This window comes from Heterodontus francisci, chromosome 7 (assembly GCF_036365525.1).
Source record: "Heterodontus francisci isolate sHetFra1 chromosome 7, sHetFra1.hap1, whole genome shotgun sequence".
Lineage (NCBI taxonomy): Eukaryota > Metazoa > Chordata > Chondrichthyes > Heterodontiformes > Heterodontidae > Heterodontus > Heterodontus francisci.
This window is the reverse complement of record NC_090377.1, coordinates 77,377,175-77,400,266: the sequence shown is the minus strand read 5'-3', so window position 1 is coordinate 77,400,266 and position 23,092 is coordinate 77,377,175. Positions and strand designations below refer to the sequence as shown.

Genomic DNA, 23,092 nt, shown 5'->3' with positions numbered 1-23,092 from the left:
CCAAAGAATACAAGTATTGATGCCTGCAGGGCTTACTGAATTATGCCATTGCTGTCAAATATAATTGACTGTAACAGACTCATGTTTGTTTTGTACAACTGTTGAACCAATTGCAGAATAATAAAAAGAAATTGCAAATGCTGTAAATCAGAACTAAAAACCGAATTAGCTGAAATTATTCAGGCTAGAGAGCATCAGTGAAGGAAAACAAGAAAGAATAATGCTTTAGTTGGATACCTTTTTGAATAATTATTGCTGCCTCGTTTTGAGATTTGGTGCCCTGTCAAAAACAGTTATAAAAATAACATACATTTATTTGTGCTGGGAATGCAAGTGATGCTGGCAAGGTGGCATTTATCACCGTACTTCGTTGCTCTGAGAAGGTGATATTGTGGCTTCTTAAACCACTGCCATCATTGGTACTCTCACAATGCTGTTAAGTAGGGAATTCCAGTAGGTTGACCAAGTGATGATGAAGGTATGGAGCGATGTGTGCAATTCAAGATGGTGTGTGACCTGGAGGGGAACTTGAAGATGATGGTGTTTTCAATTATGTTGCTGCTCTTGTCCTTTTTTGCCGCTAGAGAAGGAGGTGCTGTTGAAGTAGCTTCATGAGTTGCTGCAACCATCCTTCAGATTTAAACTACTTAAGTCAGTGCACTAATTGTTGTGTGGCAGGGGGTGGGCAATGGGTGGATACTGAGTCCATTAGCAAGGGCACTACACATATTGACTACCTCATCGTGGCTAATGAGTTCCTTGAATTATTGCGGCTGCACCCTTCCAGACTGGTATGGGCTGCTTCATTATCAGGAGCTGTGAATGAAGCTAAACCCTGGAGTAGTCAGCAAACAGCCCTGCCCATGAGGAGCTCTTGCAGTGATGACCTGGGGCTGTGAGGACAGCCACAATGATCATCCTTTGCGTCAGACATGACTTCAACTATGGAAGGTTTTTCTCCTGACCCCAGCTGACTCCAGTTTTGTTAACGATCCTCAATGCCATAATTGCTAAATGCAGCCTTTATGCCTATGGCACCTACTCTCACCTCCTTTGGCATTCAGCTCTCACAACCATATTTAAGGTCTGGAGCCATATGATTCTGGTGGAACCCAAACTCAGCATCAGTATCTCTTGATGGCACTATTGATGATTCTATCCATCATTGATATCAGGAGGATGCTAATGGGTTTGCAATTGGCCAGGCTAGATTTACCTTGTTTTTTTTGTGAATATGATATACGTGGGAGCTCTTAAACATTGGGTAGATACCAGTGTTGTAGCTGTACTGCAGCAGCTCAACTAGGGGAATAGACGTTCAGCACTGCAGCTAGGATATTGTCGGACTGCTTTGCCTTTGCTATGTCTGATGCACATCTGTTTCAGTGTTGTATAGAGTTAACCAAAATGGTTGGATATGCATCTCTCTGTTGATTGGGATCTTTGGAGGAGGTTGAGTAGGATAGTATACTTGACCCTTTTTGTGACACTTGCAAACACTTTAGCCTTGCCTGTTGCATTCACATGCTGGGCTCCACCATGGTTAAGGATGGGGTTGTTCACAGAGCTTCCCCCTCTTTGTTGCCTGGTTCCCCGCTATCGTTCTTGACTGGATGTGGTAGGGTTAGAGAGTTTTGCTCTGATCAGTTGGCCGTGGGGCTGCTGAGTTCTTGCTCTGATCAGCATACAGATAGCCATGTGTAGTAGCAACAGTTAGTTCATACCTCATTCTAAGGTATGACTGTTACTACCCCTAGAATTTCACATTGAACTGTGTTTGGTCACTTAGTTCGTTGGTGATCAAGGAGTGAGGAATATGCTTGGTGTTACAAACAGATAGGAAATGATTGGGGTGGTTTCCCTTTTCACCTGAACTGACCTCAGACATTGTTTTTATTAGAATTGTGTTATAACCCTTAAGCATTTTAATGGTCAGTAAACACAAGTGGCAGCTATTCACGTAGAAAGATAAATGTTTATTAAACAAAAACCCCGAAATTTTGCAATTTCACACACACGCGTGCGCGAGAAGATAGAGGTTAAAAGATAGCATGCATTTAGGTGTGGTGTTTTTTAAAAAGCATTCATTGTGAAACCTTGTTTGTTTTCCCGGGAAGAAAATTTAAACAATGCAGCCCTCTTCTTCCTTTTCTCCTGTTCACTGGAGTCAAGCTTTGGAGAGTTTCAGGAGGACGGATGCTTGGCTGCAGCCTTATTTGGTTAAATCTTAATTATAGTCCACTGACGAAGATCCTGTTTCAATCTCTCAGATGGGGAGTTTTCAAAGGTCACCTTTTCATCTCTGCCTCTAGGTAGTTTTTAAAGATGGTGTTCGGCAGTGTTTTCTTGGCTGGAATAGATCTCCTGGCTGCTGGCTTTCTGTCTCTTCTCTAGCTTTCTGCACAGAAAAGTCCCCTTTTTTTAAAAAAAACCTCATCAGGCTCGGTTTTTGTCAGGTGACCAAAGTTGCTCTCCCCTGGTGTTTTCATACGATGTCTCTGAATGTGTGGCCATTGTTAGACAATGGTGTTTGAATGCTGCTCATCTTGATAAAGTGATGTTTTATCACACCTATTATCCTGAGTTTGGGTCTGGAGACTCTTATATCTGCAAAGATTATTGTTAATCCAACTATCTGAAAAAGGTAGCTATTAGCATTGAATAGGGTAATTTGCATTTCTAATGTTTTCTTCAAGGCTGGTCCAGACATAATGGATTCAGTCTCCAGCAGTCACTATGTATAATCATAGCACAGAAGAGGTCAACTGACCTCTTACTCCATTTTGTCTGACAGCAAAAGTGTGTCCATTTTTGGGAGATTAATCCGTTCATTTTTATAATTCATAATTGCTCTTTGCGTGAGCATGACACTGGCCATGAGGTTACAAATTGTGGTGATTTACATTTCTGATAATGGACCATAGTGCATCATGGATGTGCTGCTAGATCTATCCTTAGCCTGTCCAATTTAGTGTAATAGTGCCACACCACTTGCAACAGGATGTTCTTGCACTGGAGGTAAGTATTTGTCTTTGTATTTGGTGATTACTTCTATCAATACTGTCGTGGACTGACGTGTCCACAGCAAGTGCAAGTGTATCTATGTCAGTCTATTGCTTGGCTGGTATGTAGGGCAGCTCTTCCAACTTTGGCACCAGCCCCAAAATATTGATGAGGAGGATTTTACTGTGTTGATCAGACTGAGATTGCCTTAGTCATCCAAATGGATTATTGCTAATAGATCTGTCTGATTTCTTCCCCTTATTGAATTTTATAGTGATTGCATTCGACTGAGTGACTTGATAGGCCATTTCAGAGACACTAAGAGTCATCCACATAGCATGGGACTGGAGTCAAATTTAAATCTGATTATGGATTGATGACGGGCTCCCCTCCTTGAAGAAAGATCATGACTAACATAATTGGGTTTCTATGGCATTTCTGATGCAAGCCCACAAATTACCAATATTATTCAATTTCACAAATTGACATTGACGTTTGAACTCGTGAACTCTGAGTTTGTCCAGTACCATAACCATTAGACTACTGCACTGGGAACAGGCTCTTTTTCACCTCTTTCAGTCAAATGATTCATATTCACAACTAATGTAAGGATTGTTGGTTATCCTATAGTTTATAATTGTTGCAGAAGAAAAAGAAAAGGAACCTGTTAAATTCCATTTAATGTATGTGGTGGTAAAAGTGAAGAAAAATGTGTTTAACGGGTTGAAACTACTGTACAAACATACTGAAAGTGAATGATTGATCAGAACACCTGTGTATAAACAGCAACCCATGTACTCTATGAATGGTGTTGAAATAGCTAAAATTAATTTGAGAGGCCTAGGTGTTTTAGTGGACTGCAGCCTAAACTTGCTTAACCAATGCAGAGCAGCATTCATCAAAGTTAATAAAATGTTCAGCTACACAGCCAAAACAGTCGAATATAAAAATAGAATATATACAAAAGAAGTGATAACTGTACAGTTCTTTAGTCAGACTGCATCTTGATTACTGTATCCAGTTCTGATCACTGATCAAAGATGACCAAAATTAGATTAAAGAAGTCTTCATAGGAGGAGTGACCGGCATATTGATATAATGTTTGTCACGGTCCTGTGTTTTTTTTCCCTCTTCGGAAATATTGTGATGCACCTTTTAAGAGTGGAAGAGATCAGTGCATCTTTAAGAACTCTGTGGAGTCAGTGAGCCAAAGTGCATTCTGGTTGCCAGGCAACAGCCATAGAGAGAGAGAGAAAGAGAACAAAGAGTTGAGACAGACTGTTGCAGCAAGTGAAGGAAGGAGAGCTGTCTGAGACAATTTAAACTGAAGGAAGAGAAGCTGATTTATTTCTCTCTCAAAATTCTAAGAAGCTTCAAGCCAAATTAATTCCTTAAAGAAATAAGAAAAAAGTGAGATGAATGACATGCTCTCTTGGTGTTAGGGGTTAAAGCAGCAATGCTAGTCAATAGTTCCACAATCTTTCATCCTAGATGGACGTTGCTGTATACTTTAGATCAATATAGATGGTTAAGTCAGCATGCATTTATCCAAGCTTCAGTGTATAATCTATTCGTTTTGCTTCAAATATCTGATTTTTGTATTGCCAGTTAATTTCACGATTAAAATCAGTTATCTCTCGTGAACATACTAGTCATCAGATTAATAACCATATGAACTGGAGGTTTGTAAAAAAAAAAACTTCCTGTCATCTAATCCAACCTTCAGTTATGCTGATGCTTCCTAGTCCTCCCCTCCCTAACTAGCTCAAATAATCAATCTATCTAACCAAACAGAATTTATTTCCTTCATCACTTTAAAGACCTCCTTTATATCACGTCAAAGTTTGAACTTCATTATACTTCATTTGTTGTAAAGCATTTTCGAAAGTCCTGATGTCATGCAAGGTGTTATATAAATGCAAGTTCTTTTTTTTTTTAAACACTTGTCCAGTGGGTAGGGGAAAAAAAACAGATTCCTGAGCCTAAAAGCTCTGAAAGTACCTATCGTTGTACTGGCCTTCCTTTGGAAATTTTTTAGTACATCAGCATCCCCCACAAGATCAAGGCTTTGCATAAGATAAATGTGTTTTTAATTTTACATTTAACTGCTCCAGCTATACACTCCAACACCTTGTTCATTTTTCCCTACAATTTCTCAATACTGATCATGAACCTTCAGTGAAGTAAGATTCTCTCTTCCACCCCCCCCCCCCCCCCTCCTTCCTTCCCACCCAGTCCCTCGCCTGTTCATTTTGGCATTGTATATACACGCCTGGACTTGCTCTGACCCAAGATGCATCACAGTACATACAACTTTTTGAGAGAAAAATGTAGTAACAGAGAATTAAATTACTAGCTTTAATTGTTTTCATAATATTTGCTTTCCTTAAATTGTTTACCTCAAATAAACTATCTCAAGTTCTGGAAATATTTAACTTCTCAGCAATTCAAGGGGACTGGATAGTACACTGGGCCAGTATAATGTTCTTTCCCTTGTAGCCCTGGTTTGAACCCAGCTTAGCTTAAACTGATTCTGAGAGTTGTAATTCTCTTCTCTTTGACTGTGATATGCAACATGCAATGGGTAATTTTGACTCTTTTTGATGCATCAGAAATAATACTATAGACTAATTTTGTCAACATAAACTACATCTTGATGATTTCATTGATAGGAACTTGATCAGGGGACTTCCGGAATGCCAGCTACTCCAAGACCTGGTCAAGGTAAGTTTTTTTTAAAATCTAGAAGAGTTTGCAACATATTTTTGTTTGGTAAATTCAATAACACACTTTCCCTTTTGTAAATAACATGTAAAAAAAAAAGTTATTTATCCAAATGGGGCACAAAGTCAGGGAAGAAGGACAAGTTCCTTGATAAAATTACTGGCCACAATATTTTCTCCTCTTAAAGAGTATGTATTATTCATTGTCACAAGTGATCTGTTTTACTAGATGTTGAACCACAAATGATTATTGAAAGCCAACTCAGCCCCTGCCTCAGTTCATCTGCTGCTGAAACCCTTATCTGTGCCTTTGTTACCTCCTAAATGTGACTATTCCAATGCTTTCCTGGCCAGCCTCCCATCTTCCACCCTACGTAAACTTGAGCTCATTCAAAACTCTGCTGTGCATATCCTAACTCCCACCAAGTCCTGTTCACCCATCACCCCTATGCTCACTGACCTACATTGGCTTCTGGTTCATCATCCCTCAATTTTAAAGTTTTGATATATAATATGTATATATATGTGTCTATATACACACACACACACCCTTGTTTTCAAATCAGCCTTTCTGTGGGTCTGTTTCATACTATGCCGACTGTTTCTAAAAGAATTCTATATTACTCTGAGAAGTATCATTCATTTAAAAGGTCCCATTTCTTAGAGTTCCCTACACCCTCCCCTTGAGAAGGAAATATCCTTATTGACTTCACTGTTGATTTTAGCATATCTAGATATTTCTAAGCTGCCACCAAAAATAAATGTAAAACCTTTTCCAGTAAAATCTTTTTTATTATTCGATCATGGGATGTGGGCGTCACTGGCCAGGCCAGCATTTATTGCCCATCCCTAATTGCCATGAGAAGGTGGTGGTGAGCTGCCTTCTTGAACCGCTGCAGTCCATGTGGGGTAGGTACACCAACAGTGCTTTTAGGAAGGGAGTTCCGGGATTTTGACCCAGTGACAGTGAACGAACAGCATTATAGTTCCAAGTCAGGATGATGTATGACTTGGAAGGAACTTGCAGGTGGTGGTGTTCCCATGCTTCTGCTGCCCTTGTCCTTCTAAATGGTAGAGGTCACGGATTTAGAAGGTGCTGTCTAAGGAGCCTTGGTGCGTTGCTGCAGTGCATCTTGTAGTTGGTACACACTGCTGCAACTGTGTGTCGGTAGTGGAGGGAGTGAATGTTCGTGGATGGGGTGCCAATCATGCAGGCTGCTTTGTCCTAAATGGTGTCGAGCTCCTTGAGTTTTGTTGTAGCTGCAGCCATCCAGGCAAGTGGAGAATATTCCATCACACTCCTGACTTGTGCCTTGTAGATAGTGGACAGGCTTTGGGGAGTCAGGAGGTGAGTTACTTGCTGCAGAATTCCTAGCCTCTGACCTGCTCTAGCCACGGTACTTCTATGGCTACTCCAGTTCAGTTTCTGATCAATGGTAGCCCCAGGATGTTGATATTGGGGGATACAGCGATGGTAATGCCATTGAATGTCAAGTGGAGATGGTTAGATTCTCTCTTGTTGGAGATGGTCATTGCCTGGCACTTGTGTGGCACGAATGTTACTTGCCACTTATCAGCCCAAGCCTGGATATTGTCCAGGTCCTGCTGCATTTCTACACTGACTGCTTCAGTATCTGAGGAGTCATGAATGGTGTTGAACATTGTGCAATCATCAGCGAACATCCCTACTTCTGACCTTATGATTGAAGGAAGGTCATTGATGAAGTAGCTGAAGATGGTTGGGCATAGGACACTACCATGAGGAACTCCTGCAGTGATGTCCTGGAGCTGAGATGATTGACCTCCAGCAGCCACAACCATCTTCCTTTGCGCTAGGTGCGACTCGAACCAGCGGAGAGTTTTCCTCCTGATTCCCATTGACTCCAGTTTTGCTGGGCTCCTTGATGTCAAACTCAGTCAAATGCTGCCTTGATGTCAAGGGCAATCACTCTCAAATCACCTCTTGAGCTCAGCTCTTTTGTCCATGTTTGTACCAAGGCTGTAATGAGGTCAGGAGCTGAGTGGCCCTGGCAGAACCCGAACGGAGCGTCAGTGAGCAGGTTATTGCTAAGCAAGTGCCACTTGATAGCATTGTTGACGACACCTTCCATCACTTTACTGATTATTGAGAGTAGGCTGATGGGGCAGTAATTGGCTTTTTGTGTACAGGACATACCTGAGCAATTTTTCAACTTGCCGGGTAGATGCCAGTGTTGTAGCTGTACTGGAACAGCTTGGCCAGGGGCACGGCAAGTTCTGGAGCACAGGTCTTCAGTACTATTGCTGGTATGTCGTCAAGGCCAAGGCCCATAGCCTTTGCAGTATCCAGTGCCTTCAGTCGTTTCTTGATATCAAGAGGATGGAATCGAATTGGCTGAAGTCTGGCATCTGTGATGCTGGGGACTTCAGGAGGAGACTTATGAACTATCAACATAGATTGGCATGCTTCACCTGCGGACCATCTCACTCAATTTTAATTTATTGGCGCCTTAAATACACATGGTTGAAGCAAAAGATCATGCATGGACTTAAAAGATTTTCCTGCTCTCCTTCTACCTAGATAATTCTTACTCAATACTAGACCTAGCCTTCAATTGTCTTAATCCAGGTTGCATATCCCTCTTTACGTTAAGTGCCTGTTACAACCAGGTGAGAAAGGTGTCTAGGGGTCTCTTTCAGCCTTCACCTGGTCTTATTGTAACAGTATAAAATTGTTAAACACAGTGTTTTGAGCTCCCTCTTGGTGAATCCTTGTTCACAGTTTTCCAATTATAAGGCAAAGAAATGAGCACAGATAGGCCGCCTTAGGTTTAAAGAAGAAAAGTGAAATTTTAAACTCTAATTCGGTTGACGCCTATGGATACATGCCGCGCCCCACGCTAGCATGCATGCGCGATACGCACATGCAAATAGAGACAGAAAAGAGCAGAAGAAAAATAGTGGAGAGGTTTAAGGCAATCTCTGAAGAGGGTTTTTTTTACTGTGCTTCGAGCTCACTGTAGAGTCCTTGATTGTAGGTAGTCTTGCTTTTCGTTGGGGCCCAGTATTCTCCGTAAACCTTGTTCATCGTAGGAGACTTTTCTCTCTTGGGGTTCATGTGTCTTCAATGGTTTCCAAAGCTGGTGAGAGCGAGATGAGAGCAGACAGGAGAGAGGTCTTTTCAGTCCAGGAGAAAACAGCTCTCTCAGTTTTAAAACTCTGTGGCAAGTTCAAATTCAAAAAACTCCAACAGCCAGTTGGTCATGTGACTAAACTGGTCTGAGGTTGTATATTTGGGAAGCAGGGACTGGTTCCTTCGTTTCAACGCTGGCTGCTAGTATGCAAAAAAGATGTTTCTGGTGAGGGGCCTGGCAATTCCTTGTGATAGGCCCTCTTTTCTTCCCAGCAACAATTTTACGTTTTAATGTTCATGTGGCGAAATATGTGTCTCATTCTTGGCAGGTGGAGGCCTGCATGACATGCCCAACAAGTTTACTTCCTCTGCCAGATACCATTCTATCCTGATTTTAAAGTCAGATTTTCTGTGTCAATGCATTGATGATTTAAAATGTTGTCTCACTCTACTGGCCACATTAACCATTTCATGTCCTGTTGCCAAATGGCTGAGCATGTCTGAGACCCATTCTTCAGTGCAGGTTCACCATGCATTCCCGCATGTTAATTACTTCATACACAACAAATCACATCTGCACACTCTCACGCTGGTATCCCAATATCATCTTTCAGGTGATCATATCAAAAAATCAAGGGGGATTATTTGTCTGAAGACCTTTTCTTATCTTCCACTGCATGGTCCCAATGTTTCGGGTAGTGGCCAGGCTATTAAATACAGTTCTCTTTTTAAAAAGTTCATAGGCAAGGACATGAACATCTCCAAGAGAAAGCTATCAGTTTAGAAGGCTCAACTGCACTTTACTGACTTTCACTAGAATGTACAGGGATACTAGATTGATATATATTACATTGAAACACGCAAAAGGGGCTGCATTTTGTTTTCCAGCCGCTGGGAGAGGCAGGTGCAAAAGGTGGCCGGCACGTGCACACGATTGCAAACTTGAACCTGGCTTCACTAGAAGATGCAGAGCGGCCCCCCCACCCCGCCAATTATGTGGCAGAGGTGGCCTTGTCTACTGTCTCTGCGCAGGCGATGGCACCATTTTTAAAGGGCTGCAAGCCCTGTGTTAAGAATGCAGAGTTGCCCCCCTGCCACTACACTGAAACTAAATGCTTGCCCTCCCCACTACACAAAAATTGTTGCGTTGACCCCTTCTCCCCCCACCAACTGCACAAAGTACAGAGTTGACCCCCCCGCGCCCCCCACCCCCACCACTACACTTCAGCTGATGAGTTCCCCCCTGGATAGGAATGTTGAAGGTGTGTGAGTGCCGCCCGTCGCGCTGAAGATCCGGAACCGAAGGTAAGATTGCGGATAATTCAGTTTAAATGTATGCAAACAGGTAATTTCAATATTTAAAGCATGGTCCTGCCGCAGAGCGGTGGAGGGCCTGCCATGGAGCTTCCCGCCGCCGGGAAGATTGGGCCTGGCATTCCTGGCGTTGGGCTCCGTGGCAGGCCACTCTCACTCTGATCTACCGACCCCACCCCCAGCCACGTAGCCCGACATCGGGGTCTGAACAAGATTCAGCCCAAATGAGTTATTCCAATTCCCATTTGGTGGTTTTATTATCTTGTCTTTATCTTTCACTTTAAGTGGGCTATCCCATTAATTCTATCCTGTCTTATTCATAAACTCTGGAGGAACTTTACAGTCCAATGCAATATTCTCATAAAACTAAAATCATACATTCCCCACTGTTGCTAGTTATTAACACATTTGTTTATTTATTTTATATGATCTTTTATGCTTCAAAAATTTTGAAATCCTCCCAAATTCCTACAACAGTGTTGTTGGGCTGATAGGTTTTTATGAATGTTCAATTTGTTTTTGCTCAGAAGGAATCTTCTGAGTTTTTTTGATACTCAGGAACCACCTAAGACTGCTCTTCCATCAGTTTTTTTATTGAATGTAAATTTGATTATCCCCCTAAATTTCAGGTAAATGTTCCCTTTGAGTGTTCGAAATAGCAACTCATTATGCCCAGGTTTGATGGTTTAACATTTCAAGGTAGCTTCAATATCTTCCCTTCTCAAGCACTTTGTCTTGGAAGATAATAAATGACCTGAATGGGTTAAGGCCATGTCTTTGAAAGGCAAAGCCTTCAGTCCAAATCTTCACTCCAAATCTTCACTATGCTGTCACATTTGGCAGCAAGTTCCAGGCACTCACCACCCTCTGTATAAAGAACTAGCCTCGCACATCCCCTCTAAACTTTGCCCCTCACACCTTAAACCTATGTCCCCTAGTAACTGACTCTTCCACCCTGGGAAAAAGCTTCTGAATATCCACTCTGTCCATGCCACTCATAACTTTGTAAACCTCTATCATGTCGCCCCTCCACCTCCGTCGTTCCAGTGAAAACAATCTGAGTTTATCCAACCTCTCCTCATAGCTAATGCCCTCCAGACCAGGCAACATCCTGGTAAACCTTTTCTGTACCCTCTCCAAAGCCTCCACGTCCTTCTGGTAGTGTGGTGACCAGAATTGCATGCAATATTCTAAGTGTGGCCTAACTAAGGTTCTGTACAGCTGCAGCATGACTTGCCAATTTTTATACTCTGTGCCCCGACCGATGAAGGCAAGCATGCTGTGTGCCTTCTTGACTACCTTATCCACCTGCGTTGCCACTTCAGTGACCTGTGGACCTGTACGCCCAGATCTCTCTGCCTGTCAGTACTCCTAAGGGTTCTGCCATTTACTGTATACTTCCCACCTGTATTAGATCAACCAAAATGCATTACCTCACATTTGTCCGGATTAAACTCCATCTACCATTTCTCCGCCGAGGTCTCCAACCGATCTATATCCTGCTGTATCCTCTGACAATCCTCATCACTATCCGCAACTCCACCAACCTTACTAATCAGACCAGCTACATTTTCCTCCAAATCATTTATATCTAATACAAACAGCAAAGGTCCCAGCACTGATCCCTGCAGAACACCACTAGTCACAGCCCTCCATTCAGAAAAGCACCCTTCCACTGCTACCCTCTGTCTTCTATGACCGAGCCAGTTCTGTATCCATCTTGCCAGCTCACCTCTGATCCTGTGTGACTTCACCTTATGTACCAGTCTGCCATGAGGGACCTTGTCAAAGGCTTTACTGAAGTCCATATAGACAACATCCACTGCCCTTCCTTCATCAATCATCTTCGTCACTTCCTCAAAAAACTCAATCAAGTTAGTGAGACACGACCTCCCCTTCACAAAACCATGCTGCCTCTCACTAATAAGTTCATTTGTTTCCAAATGGGAGTAAATCCTGTCCCGAAGAATCCTCTCTAATAATTTCCCTACCACTGACGTAAGGCTCACCGGCCTATAATTTCCTGGATTATCCTTGCTACCCTTCTTAAACAAAGGAACAACATTGGCTATTCTCCAGTCCTCTGGGACCTCACCTGTAGCCAATGAGGATACAAAGATTTCTGTCAAGGCCCCAGCAATTTCTTCCCTTGCCTCCCTCAGTATTCTGCGGTAGATCCCATCAGGCCCTGGGGACTTATCTACCTTAATGCTTTGCAAGACGCCCAACACCTCCTCCTGTTTGAAAACGACATGACCCAGACTATCTACACTCCCTTCCCTAGACTCCATCATCCACCAAGTCCTTCTCTTTGGTGAATATAATACAAAGTACTCATTTAGTATCTCGCCCATTTCCTCTGGCTCCACACATAGATTCCCTCCTCTGTCCTTGAGTGGGCCAACCCTTTCCCTGGTTACCCTCTTGCTCTTTCTATCCGTATAAAAAGCCTTGGATTCTCCTTAATCCTGTTTGCCAATGACTTTTCATGACCCCTTTTAGCCCTCCTGACTCCTTGCTTAAGTTCCTTCTTACTTTCTTTATATTCCTCAAGGGCTTCGTCTGTTCCCAGCCTTCTAGTCCTTACGAATGCTTCCTTTTTCTTTTTGACTAGGCTCACAATATCCCGTGTTATCCAAGGTTCCCGAAATTTGCCAAACTTATCCTTCTTCCTCACAGGAACATGCCGGTCCTGGATTCTAATCAACTGACGTTTGAAAGACTCCCACATGTCAGATGTTGATTTACCCTCAAACAGCCGCCCCCAATCTAAATTCTTCAGTTCCTGCCTAATATTGTTATAATTAGCCTTCCCCCAATTTAGCACCTTCACCCGAGGACTACTTTTATCCTTATCCACAAGTACCTTTAACCTTACGGAATTATGGTCACTGTTCCTGAAATGCTCCCCTACTGAGACTTCGACCACTTGGTTGGGCTCATTCCCCAATACCAGGTCCAGTACAGCCCCTTCCCTAGTTGTGTGGCGAATTAAATGAAAGAAAAACTGATAGCACAAAGGGTTAACTTCTCTGTTTGTTTTCAAGGGGGCAGAGCAAAACATTCCCAGATGCCTCAATTTACGTAACTTTTTTTCCAATCAAAGATGAACCAAGCACCATTTTAAACAGAATTCCCAAGTCTTGGAGCCCTTTATCAACTTGCACAGGTTTTTTTATCCTTCGGAATTAAAAAGAACAAAATCAGTGGTAGCATTATCAGTGGCATCAGGGAAGACAGTATTTTAGCTTAAACTCCCAATTGTTTTCAAACGTATTAGCTTTTTCCTCAAACTGATTTTTCAGTTTCTGAGGTTTGCGAGCAACCCCTTGCTTTAACAATGACTCAGCAATGGCTTGAATATACGATATACTTTCCATAATGTGAGGGTACTGCTTCATAGAAGCATGTACCAGTCTGCTAATGTCTTCAAGGTTAGTCATGTTTCCACAATCATGATTATGGCTTGTGAATACACAGCCTCTAGTATCAACAGTGCAGACCACTGGTCTCCCACTACAGTCATATTGGAGAGGGGGAAACTACCTCTCCCGGGGCGACCGGTAGGAGTCATTGGGGAGGCTGGCTTACTGGCCTGGAGGACAGAGACACTGCGGCAACCACTGGCCGGGTCCCAGTTCCAATTTGCATTGCCTCTATCACTGCCTCTACTGTCTCTCTAGTCACTGTTTGACAGGGTCAGGCTTCTTCAATGCTGGAGGAGGAGAGGAACAAGGCTCACTATCTCTGTCAGTTAGAACGTGCCCCCCCCTGCCTATTACAGCAATTGGGAGTGTAATGGCCCAAGCTGTTGCAGTTAAAACAACGCACTGGGACATTCTTTATCAGCATGGGGTTTTTAGGCAGTCCCAATTTCTGGCTGGGCAAGGGACCTTCGGTTGCTACCTCAGCTTTCGCAGGTGCTCGAGGGAGGTTACCATGGACCTGTCCCCACACTGTACTGGCGTCGAGGATCAAATTATCCCAGGTCACTGTTTTAGTGTTATAAATGCCCAACCCATTACCTACTGCTGGTTGGAGTCTTCTCATGAAAAGGCCCTTAAAATTTGAGGTGTCATGATATGACGCATTTGTATCATCATCATCCTTCTTGTCCTCCCCCTCAAGTTTTATGGTAACAGCCATGGAGTCTCTCTGCGTATACACCTGGACTTACGGTGGGGGCCTGTTTTGATAACTAAGATTTCGTGGAAATTAATGTTCTCTTCACCACCTATGTTGGTCAGCTTCTATCTCCTTGAGTGTGCCTTTGGTCATAGTGTCCCGGTCAATCTCTTGCTTTAATTCTAGGGAGCAGGCAGCTAGGAGAATCTGTTTAAAGTCATCGTTCTCTAACTCTGGGTGTGAGGTCTTAAAAATTTCCCATTTTGGCACAAAGAAGAGGGTGTTGGTGTTCATGTCCACTAGCATGCCTAACTCTTCCCTCAAAGTCCTTACCTTGACGGGGAAAGGGGCCTGTGCATAGTTGTGAATAGGGTAGATGAGGATGGTTCTTCACTGCCCCTCTTTCCACCCCCCTCCAACTCTGCCTTGGCCCTGGTTCAAGTAACCACACACACTGGCATTTTTCTGTCTGTCTTGTATGGGAGAGGGAGTGATGTTCTTAACTATATTGTCCCAACAAGAGCCAGGGTCAGCTGCTCTGGTTTTGGAGGTAGCAGCCTCCACTGCCAGCTGTTGACCGATTTGTACCTGGAGTTGACGGATTTCAGCTCAACACTGGGCATTGTCTGGTTTGGGGAGGCGACAGTTTGTTGCTGAACTAACTCACTTAAAACTCCCCTTACATCTTCTAGTTCCTCACTTAGTCTGGTGTTTTCTGTCTGTAATTCAATATTTTGTTCCAGTATCAACTTTAGTTTTTTCCTTGTATAACGCACTTTGTCATGTGCTTCCTGTTCCCAGCGTAATTGTGCAGGATGGTGCTACTGTCCTGCCAACCTTTGCCTTTTTTTTGGCAACTTATGTACTTTCTCTCTTAGTTCTTGATTTTTCCTACTTAACTGTGAGGCGCATGAATGTGCCCCATAGGCCAGTTTATCCCAGCCCTTTTTAACTTAAGTTTGCTTTTCTGAATCTCCTCAGTAGAGAGTGTACTGAGAATGCACTCTAATCCCCATCGCGCTTCTCTAAAATTCTCAGGATATCTTTCACTCAGGTGCGCCCGTTTTTCCTATCAGGCTATCTATCACCTGTTCCCTGTGAAATGCCGATCCCATTGTGCTTCTGTCTTTACATAACCAAAACTCACCTGAGGTTTTTTCACCAGTCTCCACAATATTCATAGGCATTTAACCAAGCTTCTGACAAACTTAAGCCTATGATTGTGACCACTGTGAATCCCACTTCTGACACCAATTTGTAAGATTTTGGTTTGGGAGTCACCGGTTACCCAAAATAAGCAATCGAGAACTCGAGTAACTTTCAAGTAGTTTGTTAAGTTTATTAAGGTTATTAAGAAGCAACAGCTTTGAGTAGACGCATAAGCTAAGTAAACAAGAAAAGTGTACGACCCTTAACAGATGAGAAGAGTTTACCAATCATAGAAACATACAAAATAGGAGCAGGAGTAGGCCATTTGGCCCTTCAAGCCTGCTCCGCCATTCATTATGATCATGGCTGATCATCCAACTCAGTAGCCTGTTCTGGCTTTCACCCCATACCCTTTGATCCCTTTAGACCCAAGAGCAATATCTAACTCCTTTTTGAATGTTTTGGCCTCAACTGCTTTCTGTGGTAGCGAGTTCCACGGGCTCACCACTCTCTGTGAAGAAATTTCTCCTTATCTCAGTCCTGAAAGGTTTACCCCGTATTCTTAGACTATGACCCCTGGTTCTGGTCTCCCCCACCATCGGGAACATCCTTCCTGCATCTAGCCTGTCAAGTCCTGTTAGAATTTTATAGGTTTCTGTGAGATCACCCCTCACTCTTCTGAACTCCAGTGAATGTGATCCTAACCAACTCAATCTCTCCTCATATGTCAGTCCTGCCATCCCAGGAATCAGTCTGGTAAACCTTCACTGCACTCCCTCTATAGCAAGAACATCCTTCCTCAGATAAGGAGACCAAAACTGCACACAATATTCCAGGTGTGGCCTCACCAAGGCCCTGTATAATTGCAGCAAGACATCCCAGCTTCTGTACTCGAGTCCTCTCACTATGAAGGCCAACGTACCATTTGCCTTTTTTACCTCCTGTTGCACCTGCATGCTTACCTTCAGCGACTGGTGTACGAGAACACCCAGGTCTCACTGCATATTCCCGTCTCTCAGTTTTTAGCCGTTCAGATAATAATCTGCCTTCCAGTTTTTGCTACCAAAGTGGATAACCTCACATTTATCCACATTATACTGCATCTTCCATGCATTAGCCCTCTCACTCAACTTGTCCAAATCACCCTGAAGCCCCTCTGATCCTCCTCACAACTCACCCTCCCGCCCAGTTTTGTCTCATCTGCAAATTTGGAGATGTTACATTCAGTTCCCTCATCTAAATCATTAATGTATATTGTGAATAGCTGGGGTCCCGATCCCTGCGGTACCCCACTAGTCATTGCCTGTCATTCGGAAAAAGACCCATTTATCCCTACTCTTTGTTTCCTGTCCGCCAACCAATTTTCTATCCATCGCAATACACTACCCCCAATCCGATGCGCTTTAATTTTACATGCTAATCTCTTATGTGGGACTTTGCCAAAAGCCTTCTGAAAGTCCAAATAAACCACATCCACTGGCTCTCCCTCATCAACTCGACTAGTTACATCCTCGAAGAATTCTATTAGATTTGTCAAGCATGATTTCCCTTTCGTAAATCCCTGCTGACTCTGTCCGATTCTACCACTGTTCTCTCAGTGCTCTGCTATAAAATCTTTGATAATGGAGTCTAGAATTTTCCCTACTACCGACGTCAGACTGACTGGTCTATAATTCCCTGCTTTCTCTCTACCTCCCTTTTTAAATAGTGGGGTTAGATTAGCTACACTCCAATCTGTGGGAACTGTTCCAGAGTGGATAGAATATTGGAAGATGACCACCGATGCATCCACTATTTCTAGGGCCACTTCCTTAAGTACTCTGGGATACATATCATCAGGCCCTCGGGATTTATCGGCCTTCAATCCCATCAATTTCCCCAACACCATTTCTCTACTAATACTGATTTCTTTCAGTTCCTCTCTCTCATGAAGCACTGTGTTCCCCAACATTTCTGGTATGATATTTGTGTCCTCCCTTGTGAAGACAGAACCAAAGTATGCATTTAGTTGGTCAGCCATTTCTTTGTTCGCCATAATAAATTCCCGTTTCTGACTGTAAGGGACCTACATTTGTCTACACCAATCTTTTTCTCTTCACATACCTATAGAAACTTTTACAGTCAGTTTTTATGTTTCCCACAAGCTTGCTCTCGTACTCTATTTTCCCCTTCTTAATCAATCCCTTGGTCCTCCTTTGCTGAATTCTAAACTGCTCCCAATCTTCAGGTTGTTTGTTTTTCCTAGCAAATTTATATGCTTCTTCTTTGGATCTAATGCTATCTCTAATTTCCCTTGTAAGCCATGGTTTGGCTACCTTTCCCGTTTTACTTTTGCGCCAGACAGGGATAAACAATTGTTGCAGTTCATCCATTCGCTCTTTAAATGTTTGCCATTGCCTATCCACTGTCATCCCTTTAAGTAACGTTTCCCAAACTGTCATGGCCAACTCACGCCTCATACCTTCGTAGTTTCCTTTACTAAGATTCAGGACCCTTGTCTCAGAATCAACTACGTCACTCTCCATCTTGATGAAGAATTCTATCATATTATGGTCGCTCGTCCCCTAGGGGTCTTGCACCACTAGATTGTCAATTATTCCTCTCTCATTACACAATACCCAGTCTAGGATGGCCTGTTCTCTAGTTGATTCCTCAATGTATTGGTCCAGAAAACCATCCCGTATACACTCCAAGAATTCCTCCTCTATGGTATTGTGACTAATTTGATTTGCCCAATCTATATGCAGATTAAAGTCACCCATAATTACAGATGTTCCTTTGTCGCATGCATCTCTAATTTCCTGTTTAATGCCATTCCCAACATCACCACTACAGTTTGGGCATCTATATACAACCCTCACTAACGTTTTTTGCCCCTTAGTGTTTCTCAGCTCTACCCATACTGATTCCACATCGTCAGAGCTAATATCTTTCCTCGCTATTGCGTTAATTTCCTCTTTAACCAGCAATGCAACTCCACCGCCTTTTGCTTTTTGTCTGCCCTGCCGAAATACTGAATATCCCTGGATGGTCATTTCCCATCCCTGGTCACCTTGCAGCCATGTCTCCGTAATCCTGACTACATCATACCCGTTTACATCTATTTGCGCGATTAATTCATCCACTTTATTGCGAATGCTCCACACGTTAAGGCAAAAAGCCTTAAAGCTTGTCTTTTTAACATTACATGTCCTCTTCCCAATATTTTTCACTGTTTACCTGTTTGATTCTGGCCCTTGATATCTCTGCCTATCACTTTTCTTATTCTTTTCTTGTTCTTGTCTTTGATCCCCTCTCCTCTGACTCCCTGTGAAGGTTCCTATCCCCCTGCCATTTTAATTTAAACCCTCCCCAACCACTCTAGCAAATGCTTCCCCTGGGACATCAGTCCCGGTCCTGCCCAGGTGTAACCCGTCCAGTTTGTACTGGTCCCACCTCCCCCAATGCCCCAGGAATCTAAAACCCTCTCCCTCACACCATCTCTTCAGCCACGTAGTCATCTGATATATCCTGCTATTTCTACTCTGACTAGCACGTGGCACTGGTAGTAATTCCGAGATCACTACCTTTGAGGTCTTGCTTTTCAACTTACTTCCTAGTTCCCTATATTCTGCTTTTAGGACCTCATCCTTTTTTTTTTGCCTGTGTCATTTGTACCAATGTGTACCACGACCACTGATTGTTCACCCTCCCCCTTCAGAATGTCCTGTAACCGCTCTGAGACATCCTTTACCCTAGCACCAGGGAGGCAACATACCATCCTGGAGTCTCTTTTGCAGCCACAGAAACGCTTATCTATTCCCCTTACAATTGATCCCGCAGAACAAGCAAGCAAATGTAGCTGATTTCTGCAGCTGGACAGTCTTTTGCAGCTGAACTCTGCAGCTGGAAGTGGCAGCCTCTCTCTCTCTCTTTCCAGTTGGCTGAGGTGTTAGGAAGCTCTGTCTTCTGCCAGCTGAGGGCTGCTCTCTGCAGCTCCGAACATCCATTGATATACCTAATGTTACGATCGAGGCGGGAGGAGTGCACTGTTTGTTCTAGTTCCACCTGTCCACAGGTCACAACATATATTTAAATTTTTTTCCGCTTCCGATACGGCCAATCATAGACTCTATTTTTATCCCAGAATAAAACACACCAACCAGGTTTCTTTAATAAACAACAAAATTATCAGTTTATTATAAAACAAGTCTTTACCAGTAATGGAGTAAAGCATGAATACCCAGATTCTAATATTAAAGTTCCCTTTTTTATCTTAGCCCCTCACACTCTCTCACATACACACACACAGAGGTTAACCTGAAAAAATAAAGGGATTTTGTTTTTAGAGCTCTATTACAGACAAAAAAAACCACTTGGATGGAATACTTACTCATTCTTTAAGAAACAGCAAATGAGATATGTTATGTCCCAAAACTGGCATACAGTCTGGCCTCTGAGTACACATAGACGGGTCACTGGGACCTTTTAGAACAGTTCTTTTCAGGCGGCGTTGAGAATTAATTTAGCAGGCATTTCTTCAAAGACAGGAGACGAGATGAGTTGACACAGCGGACTTCTCAGGGCCTTTTAGAGAGGTGCTGGAAAGTTGAGCTGGGTTGTGGTCATCTCTACTCCCTTGGGAATTCTCTTCTCCCCTCCCTTGGGAATTCTCTCCCTTTTTGTACAGTTCAACCCCAACTCAAAACAATTCAAAAACAAAACAGACAACAGGAGGTCAACCTTTTGACCTCCATCAATAGTGACCTGTCACTTCTTTGTAAACAACTTCTCTCGGTGTCCAAACTTCTCTGTTGTTTATTGAACTGGAAGTCATGTGGTTTCCCAAAAAGGCTTCTTGTTGTTGCTGGAAATCAGGTGATTTCCCAGACAGGCTTGTTTTCCTCACAAGACTTCTCAATGCCCCTTGTAAAAAAACATTTCCAGGGACTATTTTTCAAAATCAAGTGGCCTTTACATGACCCCCTTTGAAAACCCCAACGTTCAACGTTTCTTCAATCTTTCAAAAATGAATCCTCAAAAAATATATTTAACAAAACACAGAGGCACTTACGTAACACTTATGTTTGGGGTCTGCTTGTTCACCCTATGTCAGTCACTTGTTCAAACCCTTTTAACCAGTGACGACAGGACAGGTACCTGAAGTGAGAAGGTGGTCACCTCCCTCTTGTCCATCACTTTAGCTGAAGGTCATCTTTCAGTTTATCTCATGCTGGGAACTATTTGTTAGCTTTCACTAGACTCTTGTACAGATAAGAGGGTACACAAGTTGCTAGAAGACTCCCTCCTATCAGCTTAAGAATGACTGCGATGTCTAGCGGCTTCTGTATGACCACCTCGGAATGTCATACTCCTCTCCCCCTACTTTGTTTACACCAGTGATGACTCTGGCTGCCAAGAACAGCTTCTCTATCCCTTTTGAGAGAGAGAAAAACAGCTTTTCTGTGGATCTGTTTCATACTATGCCTACTGTTTCTTTAAGAATTCTATATTAATCTAAGAAGTATCATTTATTAAAAGGTCCCATTTCTTACACCAACCAGTTAATTTGTTTTTGAAGTGCTCTTCCTAGTTCTCCAAATTATCATCTTCCATATAGTAATTTTGTATGAAGTTGTGTGCGTTGATGATCGCAAACAGTTAGATATAGCAAATTGAAGTGTCTTGGATCCTGCCTCTGATGAAGAATTACCTTTGTTGGTTCACTGGAGGACAATATAATTGCACCACTGTATATGTGGATTGCAGGTATTAGTTGCATCTGTAAAAAGAAATAAATACAGACTTTTGGCACAATTTCAAGCCAGCTACCATTTTTGGAGGACTGAAAGTCTAACAAAAGTTCAGCAAGTAAAGAAAGTTGATCAAGGGTTGGAGAACTGAGAATACATCTGGAAAAATATCCTCATGTAAGACATGAAGGGAATAGTTAGATGGCCTGATGTCCTCAGTGTATATTGGTTTGTGAAGGATGCTCAAAAGAAGACAACCCTGCAATTCAATGTGACCCTATGGAATTCAGTTTCAGAAAAGATGCTTTATCAATGAGTTTTTAAAAAATTGAAGCTAATCCTGCATCAAGTAATAGGAATAGACCTTTTTATTGAAAATTATTTTAATATGCAAGAGTTCTGAGGAAAGTAATCTCCTAAATGCTGAACATGCTGAAATGGTCTCCAGTAAAGTCAAATAGCCAATGAGAGCATGTAGCAGGATATAGGAAGCACGATGACTATGATTAAATGCAATATGCTTCAATTCCAGTAAGATCTGGTGTTGATCTAAAACATCAGATTACAACTTTGATACTTTTACATGGTTTTACTGTCTAATTTGGTGCAGCGAAGTCAAATGTTGACTAGATTTGCAAACTTTTATTTAAGCAATAATTTCTTCTACTATCTATTTAAAACAAAAATACCCACCCAGCCAGCAATTTCACTAATAATAAAATTTAGTTATGAAAATTGCTTTTGTTTTATACCTTGATCTCCCCAAAGACATGTGCAACTGCTCACAAGCTGTTGCTAATATATCTGAGTAAACTGCTAGATGGTGTAAAACAGTGTAAAGGGATGGGTCTCCTTATTTCCCATCCCATTCTAGTTATGACTGAAAATTCAGTAGAATGGAGATGGAATCCAATACCAATATCCTTTAAATGCCCATTGTGACACCATTATGCCAACCAAGGACCTGGAGACTGACCTTTATGTATGACAGGCTTTGCAGTGAACAGTGTGTTTTATGGCAAACAAAGTCTATTTACTCAGCAAACAGCAAAGCAAACAAAGTTTATTTAGAATCTTTTTATCAAGAGTCTGTATGAGCTGCAGCAAGCAGAACTCATGACCAAAACTGTAGTAACTTCTCCCGATAAAAAGCAAGGTGATTTCTCCAGCAAAACGCATTGAAAGGAGGATTGTTTCATATTACAATTCATGTGCAGAAAATGAATCCTAATCGCTTATGGCCGTGTGATCTCCAGGTGTGATTGATAGGGAAATTGACTAATTGTCTGCATTCTGGCTGCGAAAAGTGGTGTCACTGTAATGCAGCCCTTTCCTTCTACGGAATGATGACACTCCAATGCATTTTTTAACACTGTTTAAATTAGAATTAAATTATTTCTCTGTTACTGTTTCTCCCTTCTGTCCTTTCTCATATAATTTGCTACACTTTTATGGCCCATTGTCAAGTTTCTCACCTTTTCTCAGGCTTTGCTTTGATAGCAGATACCAGAAGGTCCACCAAAGTGGAGCATGAATTTATTTTACTTCACACAATGCTTACCTCTGACATTATTGCCAAAATCAGCCCATTTGTCATGTGGATTTATGGGTACCAAACCTATGGGGGAGAATACAACCATGACTACAATTGTTTTTTAAAAAAAACTTGTAAAGATTTTTCATCTTTTATAGTCCATATACTTCAAGGTTCATCTTGGAGTAGGAAAAGTTATTAGAATGTTCTCATCAGTTGCTTTAATTAGTCAAGTGATCACAATGGACCAGCATTTCCTAGAATGGAATGACTTGCACTGTAATATGGCAATCGGGAGGAGAAGCCTTGATTTTAAAATTCTCATCCTCTTGTTCAAATCCCTCCATGTCTTTGTCCCTTCCTATCATTCTAACCTCCTCCAGCCTTGCAGCCCTCCAAG

The 23,092-nt window shown here is 42.4% G+C and overlaps 1 protein-coding gene across 2 annotated transcripts in view; it reads left to right on the top strand.

Moving 5' to 3' along the window:
* Positions 1 to 23,092, top strand: part of LOC137372081 (endoplasmic reticulum junction formation protein lunapark-like) — a 130,084-nt gene that overhangs the window by 84,567 nt on the left and 22,425 nt on the right. For both annotated transcript variants that reach the window (XM_068035460.1, XM_068035461.1), the window contains exon 8: positions 5,676 to 5,727. In XM_068035460.1, coding sequence (XP_067891561.1) covers positions 5,676 to 5,727 — 52 coding nt within the window. The remainder of the gene's footprint in view (positions 1 to 5,675; positions 5,728 to 23,092) is intronic.